General features: G+C 43.4%; 1 protein-coding gene across 1 annotated transcript in view; it reads left to right on the forward strand.

The window, feature by feature from the left end:
- The window catches only part of pstpip2 (proline-serine-threonine phosphatase interacting protein 2), a 127,102-nt gene that overhangs the window by 16,904 nt on the left and 97,103 nt on the right, over positions 1 to 13,095 (forward strand). Inside the window, exon 2 of the mRNA XM_048547050.2 lies at positions 6,393 to 6,493. Within this exon, the coding sequence (XP_048403007.1) occupies positions 6,393 to 6,493 (101 nt within the window). The remainder of the gene's footprint in view (positions 1 to 6,392; positions 6,494 to 13,095) is intronic.

Below are 13,095 nucleotides of genomic sequence, written 5' to 3' on the forward strand. Positions count from 1 at the left end.
GACTATATCCAGCAATAATTACAGGAAAGTGTTATCAAACCTGGTTTTTGCTCTCCGCATTTTGCCCATTGGTCCTAAACAGCTAATGGTTCCATCAATGTCTGTTTTGGCATTGCCTGTTTAAGCAGCGGGGATCAGATTGTGCACAGTGTGTATGTGATATGTCAGCTTGGTGATTGAAAATCTCAATCTCAAGTCTTAGAATCTGGCCCATTGCCTTCATTGCATACACAACTGGCCTCTCCATTACGATAGGGCCAATGCCTCCCCTAATAGTAGCCACTGGAGTACTTTAAAGATAATGAGCCGTTCCTTGTGAATGCTTGATCTACAAGTGTTTCATTAATGTCATTAATTTGCATCTTGTATCTGTGGTCGCTACATATCTCTGTCCACACTAATGTGTTGATTTTTCTGACTGTGTCTGACTGTGTGGCACCAAAAAGATAGTCACCTACTTACAGTGCCTAATATCTTAAAAGAGTAAATCATTTGGTATGTGTGAGCATTAGCTACTGCATTGTAATCCCGGTTCTATAGTTGATAGAGTAGCGTCTTTGTTGTTGGATCAATAGAGAATGGGGTAATGCACTTCTATTCCTTCTTGGGATGTAAGTATTACCGGTAAAGCTCATTTTTAATTGCCTTTGAATGGTTTACTGAACTGCATTTCAGGGCAGTGCTCTGGGTCTAGAATTATATGTATACTAGGTTAATAACAGTAGATTTTCTTTCATAAAGGACATTTGTGAATCAACTGAGTTTTTACAACTATGCATCATGGTTGTCATGGTCACCGTTATAGAGATGGTCTTTATGTTCTTCTTGCACAAATTGAATTTTAATTTCATCAGTGGCCTTGATGGGAATTTGAACGCATGTCCCCACATCTTTAATTCTGGATTACTAATCTGGTGACACTATCACCATGTCACCATCTTCCCAATGTAAGTGTTGCAAAAACTCTCATCAGTTAAAATTTTGAAAGCTAGGTAATCACATCTATGGTACAAATTAAGAAATCTGTGAATTGGTAACAATGGGCTGTGTTCAAGAAAGGCTTAATCTTTTTAGCACTTTACTGTTGGTAGTTGCAGTGTTCTACAATCTCAGGATCAGGCCACATTGAACGTATTGTTTGACTCTGTACTGCCCAAAGACTTCCTGAGCATTGAATAAGATGACATTGTCTGCCATGTCTAGTGTGATTGGTCTGCTCTGCTTTTATTTTAATAAATTCACCGCATGCAACAATGCTGGCAAAGGTGGCATTAATAACCATCCTCTATCTCCAGCACTATGGTGCTGAACCTGATCTGTTGGGCCTCACAAGATCACGGCTGAGATAACGTTGGATCTGCAGCCTGTTGGTGAGTCTTAGTCTGTGATATGGTACTCAAACAGGAATCGGCACTAAGGTACAATTTAGAGGTATTAGGGCATGTGAGCCCAAGTTTGGTCATAACGGTAGGTTTTAAGGACTAAAAGAACTGCGGATGCTGTAAATCAGGAACAAAAGCAAAGTTGCTGGAAAAGCTCAGCAGGTCTGGCAGCATCTGTGGAGGAGAAAAAAAGAGTTAACGTTTCAGGTCCGGTGACCCTTCCTCAGAACTGTGGGTAGGTTTTAAGAGATGCTTTAAAGATGCCGAGGGTTATAACAAATGTTGGCAGTTAAGGTCTCAGGTCATAAGAAACAACAACTTAAAATCAGGCCAGCTGAAAAGGTCAGAATTGTAGGAGTGCAGGTATCTGGTTACTGAGAGACAGCATCCTAATGAGAAATAGGACACAAAGCTTAGATCCTTGAGGGTTAACGAATATAATAGTTTTGGAGAAGAAAGTGAAGCTATAGCAAATATACACTTGCTGTGAATAGATTAAAAAGAAATGAAGTGATAATAGTCCCACCCAAATGAATACCAGCAGATGGGTGTTGGAAAAGGTGCAGCTGTAAAGCTCATAGATGGTAGTTTATTTTCCATGGTCACATAAAATATCATTTAGGACTATAAGACTCATTTCTGGGAATGTGGGAGAGGCAGAAACCTGTTTGGAGAAAGTCAAGCCTGGAATACACCAGAGGAAAAAAAAATGTATTACTACACGATGTTACAGAAATACAATTGGAACATTGATTCAGTGTTGAGCAGAATGGAATTTCCAACTGAAACCATACAGCACAGTTTATTGGGAAACCTATGTGCTCATGTATTTACAAAATTTAGAAACACATCCACTTTAGGTTGCGTAATAGATTTTTTGGCAGGCTTCCCAGAAGACCTGCATTACTTCCTTTTATAGTCTGTTAAATTTGAGGAATAGCAGCTCTCTTGTTTTTAGTAAAAGAATTTAGCACCTGAATGAATTGTGGTTTGTGCTGAGTCAGTTTTCAGCTGACATAGTTCCTTGAAGTCTATTTTTGCTTTTCTCCATCTCCCTCTTTGACTTCACCTCCGGCCCTTGCTGACAGATGCACAAAAGCTTGGGGCAGCTGCTGCCAAGATGCAGTGGGGAGAGACCACTGTCTGAGGTCTTCCTACCGAAGTTAAATGGGGTTCGTGCAGTTATTGGACCATCCTAGTGCCTCAAACGCATGTATTTATAGTCTTCATACGTGTAAGAGATGTCATTGGTTTGTTTGGACAGAGTCAAACTCCAATGTTTGTTTGTTTCCTTGATTTGCTACTGAGCAGAACTGAATGGTTTGTGACAATGTGTATGTGCAAAGATATTTTTTATGAATAAAATATACGTTTGAAATAACAGAAACAATTCCAAGTCCCTTCATAATATTTCACCTCTATCCACTTATTACAAAGGGTATTGTCACCAAGTTGGGGCAACTTTCTGTCTGGATTAACAGATACTATTGAATCAATGAGAAATGCTGTCAAACTGTGCAGCAGGCAGGAGCACTGTGATTTCACTGGACATATATTCAAACGTTAGGTCTATTTTTGGCTCAGTGTGCTATTGCTTCATTAATTTGATTGCAACAATGTATTGGCAAGTTGAGCTTTGAATGTCATAGTGCTGGCTTTTTGAAAAAGAAAATCATTCATAGGATGTGGATGTCATTGGCTGGGCCAACATTTATTGCCAACTCTTAATTGTCCTTGAGAAAGTAGCAGTGAACTACCTTCCTGAACTGCTGCTGTCTTTTTGGCGAAGTTAGGGAGGGAATTCTAGGATTTTGATCCAGTGACACTGAAGGAACATTGCTTATGTTTTCAAGTCAGGATGGTGAGTAGCTTAGAACAAAGAACAGTACAATACAGGAACAGGACATTCAGCCCACCATGTCCGTGCTGACCATCATGCCATTCTAAACTAGTCCTCTCTACCTTCACATGGTCCATGTCCCTATATTCCCTGCATGATCACATGTCTGTCTAACAGTCTCTTAAATGTTGCTGAAAAACAAAGTTGCTGGCAAAACTCTGCAGGTCTGGAAGCATCTGTGAAGGAAAAAACAGAGTTAACGTTTTGGGTCTGGTGATGCTTCCTCAGAACTGAGGACCAACTAAGAAAAGTATAAGAAAAGACTTTTCTTGCAGATCTCCCTTTAAAATTTTCCTCTCTCATCTTAAACCTATGCCCCACTTGATGTGCAATTTTGATTTTTTTTATTCACAGTAGACCTTTCCAAGTGAAACCCCAACAGAGATAAAGCTGCAGCCTTCAGACAGGAGCACAACAGCAAGCGGAATTTGCAATGGATAGTGTTCCCATGTATCAGCTGTCTTTGTCCTTCTGGATGGAATTGGTCGTGGGTTTGAAAGATGCTAGTCTAAGGATCTTTGGTGAATTTCTGCAGTGCTTCTTACAGGTGATGCACAAGGCTGCTACTGGGCATTGGTGGTGGAGGGAGTGGATGTTTTGTGGATATAGTGCCAATCAAGCGGGCTGTTTTGTCCTGGATGGTGCCAAGTCTCTTGATTGTCGGAGCTGTACCTGTCCAGGCAAGTGGGGAGTATTCTAATCATGCTGCTGACTTGTGCCCTGTAGATGATGGACAGACTTTGAGAGGTAGGTGGTGAGCTACTGCAGTGTTCCTAACCTCTGACCTGCTCTTGTAGCCACAGTATTCATGTGGTGAGTCCAGTTCAATTTCTGGTCAGTGGTGACCCTCAGGATGTTGATGTTGGTGGATTCAATGATGGCATCACCATTGAATTTCAAGGGGAAGTAGTTGGGATTTTCTCTTGTTGGAGATGGTCATTGATATAGTCCATTGTACGAATTTTATTTGCAACTTGTCAACCCACAACAACATATTGTTCAGAAGCAAATGCAGAATGCATCTGTGGAGAGAGAAATTGAGTTAACATTGTGAGTGTGTTATGACTTCTTCAGATATATATACATATTGTCTAGGACTTGCTGCATTTGGGCATGGACTTCTTCAATATCTGAGTAGTGGTGAATGATAGCACAATGTTCAGCACCAGAGAGCATTGCCATTTCTGACCTTATGACAGAGGGAAAGCCATTGATAAGGCAGCTGAAGATGGTTGGGCCTGGACACTACCCTGAGGGACTCCTGCAGCAATGTCCTGGAGCTGAGATGACTGACCTCCAACAACCACAACCATTTTCCTTTTTATGACTCCAACCAGTGGAGAGTTTTTTTCCTGATTTTCATTGATTCTAATTTTGCTGGGACTGCGCGATGCCACACTCAGTTGAATATGGCCTTAATGTCAAAGATAGTTACTCCCACCTCACATCTGATATTCAGCTCTTTTCTTCATGTTTGAACCAAGGCTGTAATGAGGCCAGGAGCTGAGTGGCCCTGACAGAGAGGGTGCACGAAGAGTGAAATCAACATTAAATTTACAATTTGAAAGGTTCGTTCAGTAGTCTAATAAGATTGGGTAGGAAACTGTTAGTGAATCTCTTGGTACGTGTGTTTAAGCTTTTGTATCTTCTACCCAACTGAAGAGGTTGGAAGAGATTATAACCAGGGTGGGAGGGGTTTTTCATTGTGTTGGCTGCCTTTCCAAGGCAGTGAGAAGTGCAGATAGAGTCAATGGATAAAAAGTTGGTTCACAGCTCTGTGCAGTTTCTTACTGTCTTGTTTAGAGCAGTTGCTATATCAAGCTGTAATGCATTCTGATAGAATGCTTTCGATTAATAAAAAAGGTAGTAGTCTTTACAGGAATGCTGAATTTCTGCAATCTCCTAAGGAAATAAAGGCATTGTTGTGCTTTCTTGACCTTCACATCATCATGGGTGGACTAGGGCAGATTGTTGGTGAATATTGTCCCTTGGAACTTGACACTGTTGACCATCTCCACCTCAGTATCATTGAGGTATTCAGGAGCGTGCCCTCCACCTTGTTTCCTGAAGTCAATGACCAGCGCTTTTGTCTTGCTGACATTGAGAAAGAGATTATTATCTTTACACCATGCCACCAAGCACACTGCCCTGTTCCTGTCTTCTGTCTTGGCATTGTTTGAGATCTGGCCTACAATGGTGGGTGATGTCAGCGAACCTGTAGGTGGAGTTAGGACAGAATTTGGCCACATATTTGTGTGTACAGGACGTTCAGTAAGAAGCTGAGTATGCAGCTTTGTGGGGTGCCGGTGTTGAAGATTATCATGGAGTAAAGCAGCAGGTTTGCTGAGTCCAATAAACAACCTGCTCTATAATAAACCTTTCCACTTAAACATATTTTAACCATCTGAACAAAAGCTAAACCAGAGAGATTGTAAAATATCTACCCACCATACATCTGCTAACTAACACTGGCTCGCTACATCAGACAACCTCCTGTCCTGAACAAAAACAAAATTGCTGCAGAGGCTCAGCCGGTCTGGCAGCATCTGTGAAGGTAAAAGACAGAGTTAATGTTTCGGGTCTGGTGACCCTTCCTCAGAACACTATTTCGAGTCACTGGACCCAAAATGTTATCTCTGTTTTTTCCTTCACAGATGCTGCCAGCCCAGCTGAGCCTCTCCAGCAATTTTGTTTTTGTTCCTGATTTACAGCATCTGCATTTCTTTCAGTTTTTTTAACCTCCTGTTGTGTCCTGCCTCAGCATTACTGAACAGGTAAACATTCACCGTATAGCAACCCTCATCGTCTCATCAAATTTTTTTATCAATCCTAAGAATACATTTCTGTCAAGATAGAGTTGGTATTTGGGAAACTTGTTGATGCGGAACTACACTTCCTGTCAGCTTTTCATGGAGAAACATCTGGTTTCTGTAGTCAAAGGAGTCAATGGTTTGTAATGGTCTCAAGGCTGTAACTTAGAGGGGGAAAAATTTATCGTTACATCCCTTTTCTTCAATTGCTTGACTTTTTAAAAATTATGTCCCTTGTAAATGCAATTGTACACTTCATTCTTTCTCTAACTCACTGTAGTTGTATTTTTCTACTTCCAGAGTACAGACATAACCAGCAGCATTGGTTACGATAATCTGATCCAGCACATGAACGATGGGAGAAAAACATGCAAAGAGTTGGAAGATTTTATAAAACAAAGGTTCGTGAACTGTATTGAGATTTTCAGCTCTGCTGAGCTTCATTACAGAATCAAGGCTCTTTGGTGCTGCTTGTTAGTTTAGGCACAGCATGGTAATGTAGTCACTAATGTAATGGAGGCACTGGTCAGTGAGACCTTGTGTGGAATTTCAAACTAGTCCACCCTGTGGGAAAGATTTATTGAGCTGTTCCTGATTGATCCCAGTCCACTGCCATCTAAAAGAGACAGAGATGCTCATCTGAGATAGTGGGAACTGCAGATGCTGGAGAATCCGAGATAACAAGGTGTGGAGCTGGATGAACACAGCAGGCCAAGCAGCATCTCAGGAGCACAAAAGCTGACGTTTCGGGCCTGGACCACTCCTAAGATGCTGCTTGGCCTGCTGTGTTCATCCAGCTGCACACTTTGTTATCTCAGAGATGCTCACCTGATGTGCTGAGACCCATATGAATATGGTGTGCTATCACATCAGCACTGCCCCAAAACAATTTTAACAGCAGGCAGTCTGCTCAGCACTGAAGCAGTGCACCTACATTTTTGTGAGAGGTCGCTAACGTAGGATTTGAGCCCCTAACCTTGCATCTCTGATGTGAGTGTTGCTGCTGAGCTGATGCTGCCACCAAAGGAATGACTTTCACTGAAGCAAAGAATATTAAAAGAACACGTGTCTAACACTATGAAGGATTTCAATGGGTTACCTAAAGAAAGGGAAAAAAACTGCTCCCTTGGCTGGGCAATGAGGATTGTGACAAGTTCAGCCAGCTGGACCTCCATAGAATTTGGGTTTCCTGACTGGGCTGTTAATCTGGGCCAACCAGGGAGTCCTGGCTTAAGTATAGAACATAGAACAATACAGCACAGTACAGGCCCTTCGGCCCACGATGTTGTGCCGAACTTTTATCTCAATCCTAAGGTCTATCTAACCTCCACCCCTACCTTATACTATCATCCATATGCCAATCTCATTCCCACTTAAATGCCCCTACAGAGGCCAACTCCACTAACCCCTCTGGCAATGCATTCCACACCCCAACCACTCTCTAAAGAACCTACCTCTGATGTCTCCCCTATATTGACTTCCGCTCACTTTAAAACTATGCCCCCTCGTAATGGCTACCTCCACCCTAAGAAAAAACTCTCTGGCTGTCTACTCTATCTATACCTCAGATCATTTTGCACACCTCTATCAAGTCACCTCTCATCCTTCGTCGTTCTAAAGAGAACAGCCCTAGCTCTCTCAACCTTTCCTCGTAAGACCTTCCCTCCATTCCAGGCAACATCCTGGTAAATCTCCTCTGCACCTTTTCCAACGCTCCCACATCTTTCCTGCAATGAAGTGACCAGATCTGGACACAATACTCCAGATGTGGCCGAACCAGGCTTTTGTATAGCTGGAGCATAACTTCACGGCTCTTGAACTCAATCCCTCTATTAATGAAAGCTAACACACCATACGCCTTCTTAACAACTCTATCCACCTGGGTGGCAGCTTTCAGGGAACTGTGGGCATGAACCCAAGATGCATCTGCTCCTCCACACTGCCAAGAATCTTTCCATTAACCCTGTATTCTGCTTTCAAAGTTGTCCTTCCAAAATGAATCACCTCACACTTTTCAGGGTTAAACTCCATCTGCCACTTCTCAGCCCAGCTCTGCATCCTATCAATGTCCCTTTGTAACCTAGAACAGCCCTCTGCACTGTCTACAACTCGACCCACCTTCGTGTCGCCTGTGAACTTACTAATCCACCCCTCTACTCCTTCATCCAAATCATTTACAAAAATCACAAAAAGAAGTGGACACAGAACAGATCCTTGTGGTACACCACTCGTAACTGAGCCCCATGTTGAATGTTTTCTGTCCACTACCACCCTTTGCCTTCGAAGGGTCGGCCAATTCTTAATCCAATCTGCCAAATTTCCCCTTAGTCCATGCCTCCTTACTTTCTGCATGAACCTACCATGGGGAACCTGATCAAACGCCTCACTTAAATCCATGTATACCACATCCACTGCTCCACCTTCATCCACGTGTTAGATCACTTCTTCAAAGAATTCAGTAGGGTTTGTGATGCATGAACCACCCCGTACAAATCTATGCTGACTATCACAAATCAAACTGTGCCTTTCCAAGTGATCATAAATCTTATCTCTGAGAGCCCTTTCCAATAATTTGCCCACCACTGATGTAAGACTAACTGGCCTGTAATTTCCCAAGGTTATCCCTATTCCCATTACTGAACAAGGGAATGACATTTGCCTCTCTCCAATCTTCTGGCACTGTACCCATGGACAGTGAGGACGGAAAGATCAGGGCCAATGGCCCTGTGATCTGTTCCCTCACTTCCCATACAATCCTTGGATAAATCCCATCAGGCCCAGGGGACTTATCTATCTTCAAGTTCCTCAAAATTCCTAGTACATCTTCCTTACTAACATCTACCTCCTCTACACACTGCCCTCCTTGACATCTAGGTCCCTCTCAATTGTGAATAATGAAGAAAACTATTCATTAAGGACCTCTCCTATCTCTGTAGGCTCCATGCACAAATTCCCTTTACAATCATTGATCGGCCCTACCCTTTCTCCTTTTTCCTTATGTACGTGTAAAAAGCCCTGGAGTTTTCCTTGATCCTATCTGCCAAGGTTTTCTCATGCCCCCTTCTAGCTCTCCTAAGCCCTTTCTTTAGCTCTTTCCTGGATAACTTGTTTCCCACTGGATCGTTTTCCGTTCCTTGTTTTCTAAACATCACATAAGCATCCTTCTTCCTTTTAACCAGTTGGTCGGCCTTTCTTGAGAATCAAGGCTCCCTCACTCGACCGCATCTTCCCTGCCTGCTAGGGACAAACATATTGAGCACATGCAGTATGTATTCCTTAAACAATCTCCACATTTGTATAGTGGTCTTCCCTGATGGCATCTGTTCCCATTTTACGTTACCCAGTTCTTGCCTAACAGATTTGTAATTACCCTTCCCCAATTATAAACCTTACCCTGCTGTATGTACCTATCCTTTTCCGTGACTAATGTAAAAGTAACAGAGTTATGATCGCTACTGCCAAAATGCCCTCCTACCAACAGGTGTGATGCATGGCCCGGTTCATTGCCAAGCACCAAATCCAAAGTGGCCTGTCCTCGTGTTGGTCTGTTTACATACTGTGTAAGGAATCCTTCCTGAAAGCACTCGACAAAATCCACTCCATCTAAACTATTGCAACTAAAATGTTTCCAATCAATATTTGGAAAGTTGAAGTCACCCGTGACTACAATCCTGTGACTTCTGCACCTTTCCAGTTTCTGCCTCTCAATCTGCTCCTCCACTTCTCTGCAACTACTAGGGGGTCTGTAAAAAAACCCCAATAAAGTGACTGCTCCTTTCTTGTACCTGACTTCAACCCAAACTGACTCTGTGGACATTCTTAAACTGCCTTTCAGTAGCTGCTATACTAGCCCTGACTAGCAATGCCACTCCCCTGCCTCTTGTTCCACCCTCCCTATTTCTTTTAAAGCATCTAAATCCTGGAACTTCCAACAACCATTCCTGTTCCTGAGTTACCCAAGTTTCTGTAATGGCCACAACATCATAGCTCCAAGTACTGACCCATGCTGTAAGTTCATCCGCCTTATTTCTGAATGCCTCATCATCTGAATGACAAATCCGATTCCCCAGCCCTGCCAATCTAGTTTAAACCATCCCGTGTCGTTCAAGCAAACGTCCCTCCCAGGATATTTGTGCCCTTATGGTTCAGGTGCAACCTGTCCTTACTGTACAGGTCCCACCTTCCCCAGAATGTGCTACAATTATCCACATAATGGAAGCCCTTACTCCTACACCAGCCCTGTAGCCACGTGTTTACCTGTGTAAAAAGGGTGAATGTCAGAGATACTGACACTTTGGTACCTGACTCTGAATGAGGCAGTACTAAAGTCAGAGACTGTTCATATGTAATCAAATAGTGCCTTTGGGACAGGATCCTGGCCTTTTTGGAGTTATTTCAGAAGCAGTAAAATCTTTGCAGAGAATGAAGGTAGAATTTGAAGTAATTTCTTCATGCAGAAAGTCACCAGAGTTTGGAAAGTTCTGTCACTACGCTTCAAAAGTATTTCGTTAACTGTCAGGTACTTTAAAGTATGCTGAGGTAGTGAAGGCTCTTCAGGTAACAAAAGGAGATGAGGGCACCTTTTAAGAAAGTGCAGCTAAATACTTGAAATGGAGGAAAATGTGACAGCTGTTTTTACAGACAGCAGTGCAATGGAGCCAGTTTTACATTTACTCAAGAGAAGTGTTCGCACAGATTCTGAACTGGAATGGCTTCTTCTTCTGTAGTGTGAATATCTTTGAATCTGTGGTGGACAATATCGCATTTTTCTGTTCTTACCTGATATATACAAACAACTGGTTTTGGTTTGTGATGGTCTGTTGCTTGGTCTCATCCTATTTGGTTGGAAGAGTGCAGATAGAATGAAGATAGGGCCATATGCTGCTCATGATAAAATATCCTGCAGTGTTAAGGTTCACCCATGCAGAATGGCCACACTAATGATGTATAAGTGGAGCCAAGGGCATTGGGACTATTAGGCTCCAGCATGATTCATTGCCTGCAGGAAGTGAGCGGAGATAAACTGTACAAGACCAGACATTGCAGACGTAGTATCTTCTGATGAGTGAACAATACTCAACAGGAAACAGGCTTTGTGCTCTGTGAAAATGACCGCAATGATTGCTGATGTGTATTTCAGAAGCTGAGTATGTACAAAATAATAAATACACAAAATGCTCGAAAATGCTCAGGTAGGGTCAGTTGGCATCAGTGAAAAGAGGAAAAATTGTTGCGTTGATGGCTTTTCATCTGCACTGGGAAAAGGTTAGATCTGTAAGGATGATCTGTAAGGAATGGAAGGCAAGGAAGTTTAAATGACAAAATGTCTGATGGTGTAAAGCATACTTTTCCTTTCCTCCCATGCTTGCCCCTGTACTTAGTATAAAACCTATTTCTATCCTGGTGGAGGATCAAGGCCTGAGATGTTGCCTGTCCTGCTCCTCTGATGCTGCTTGACCTGCTGTGTTCCTCCAGCTCCACACTGTTATCGACTCTGACTCCAGCATCTGCAGTTCTTCCTGTCTCCTTTACATCTCACAATCTTTCTCAAATGTGACGAACGGCCAGCATTCTGAAAAGTTAACCTGGGTTCTCTCTCCACAGACGATTTCGGAACTGCTGAGCGTTTCCAGAACTTTCTGTTTTAGTTCCAGGTTTCCAATTGTGTTTTTTTTACAGTGTTTTTGTAAGAACTATCCTGATCTGTTGACAGAGCTTCTTTCAATGAGGAAGCACACTGTCTTCTTGCAGATTCAGTTTGTTTCATCAGAGAAGTAGTCATGTTCTGAAATCACAAACACAGACAGCAACAAAAGATTTTGAATTTACAGTTTTTTTTTAAGGGTTCAGGATTGCAAAGAAAAGCCAGAAGACAATTTGACCTTCTTGGTGGATTTTGTGCTTTTCATTTGTTCAGTACAATTAAACATATTGTGAGGGTAGACTTTTTGTTCTTTTTAAATAATAGTCACATTAAACCTGTTAACTGACTAGTTACAGAGATAATGGGAACTGCAGATGCTGGAGAATTCCAAGATAATAAAATGTGAGGCTGGATGAACACAGCAGGCCAAGCAGCATCTCAGGAGCACAAAAGCTGACGTTTCGGGCCTAGACCCTTCATCAGAGAGGGGGATGGGGAGAGGGAACTGGAATAAATAGGGAGAGAGGGGGAGGCGGACCGAAGATGGAGAGTAAAGAAGATAGGTGGAGAGAGTGTAGGTGGGGAGGTAGGGAGGGGATAGGTCAGTCCAGGGAAGACGGACAGGTCAAGGAGGTGGGATGAGGTTAGTAGGTAGCTGGGGGTGCGGCTTGGGGTGGGAGGAAGGGATGGGTGAGAGGAAGAACCGGTTAGGGAGGCAGAGACAGGTTGGACTGGTTTTGGGATGCAGTGGGTGGGGGGGAAGAGCTGGGCTGGTTGTGTGGTGCAGTGGGGGGAGGGGACGAACTGGGCTGGTTTAGGGATGCAGTTGGGGAAGGGGAGATTTTGAAACTGGTGAAGTCCACATTGATACCATATGGCTGCAGGGTTCCCAGGCGGAATATGAGTTGCTGTTCCTGCAACCTTCGGGTGGCATCATTGTGGCACTGCAGGAGGCCCATGATGGACATGTCATCTAAAGAATGGGAGGGGGAGTGGAAATGGTTTGCGACTGGGAGGTGCAGTTGTATGTTGCGAACTGAGCGGAGGTGTTCTGCAAAGCGGTCCCCAAGCCTCCGCTTGGTTTCCCCAATGTAGAGGAAGCCGCACCGGGTACAGTGGATGCAGTATACCACATTGGCAGATGTGCAGGTGAACCTCTGCTTAATGTGGAATGTCATCTTGGTGCCTGGGATGGGGGTGAGGGAGGAGGTGTGGGGACAAGTGTAGCATTTCCTGCGGTTGCAGGGGAAGGTGCCGGGTGTGGTGGGGTTGGAGGGCAGTGTGGAGCGAACAAGGGAGTCACGGAGAGAGTGGTCTCTCCGGAAAGCAGACAGGGGAGGGGATGGAAAAATGTCTTGG

Source organism: Stegostoma tigrinum, chromosome 1 (genome assembly GCF_030684315.1).
Source record: "Stegostoma tigrinum isolate sSteTig4 chromosome 1, sSteTig4.hap1, whole genome shotgun sequence".
NCBI lineage: Eukaryota > Metazoa > Chordata > Chondrichthyes > Orectolobiformes > Stegostomatidae > Stegostoma > Stegostoma tigrinum.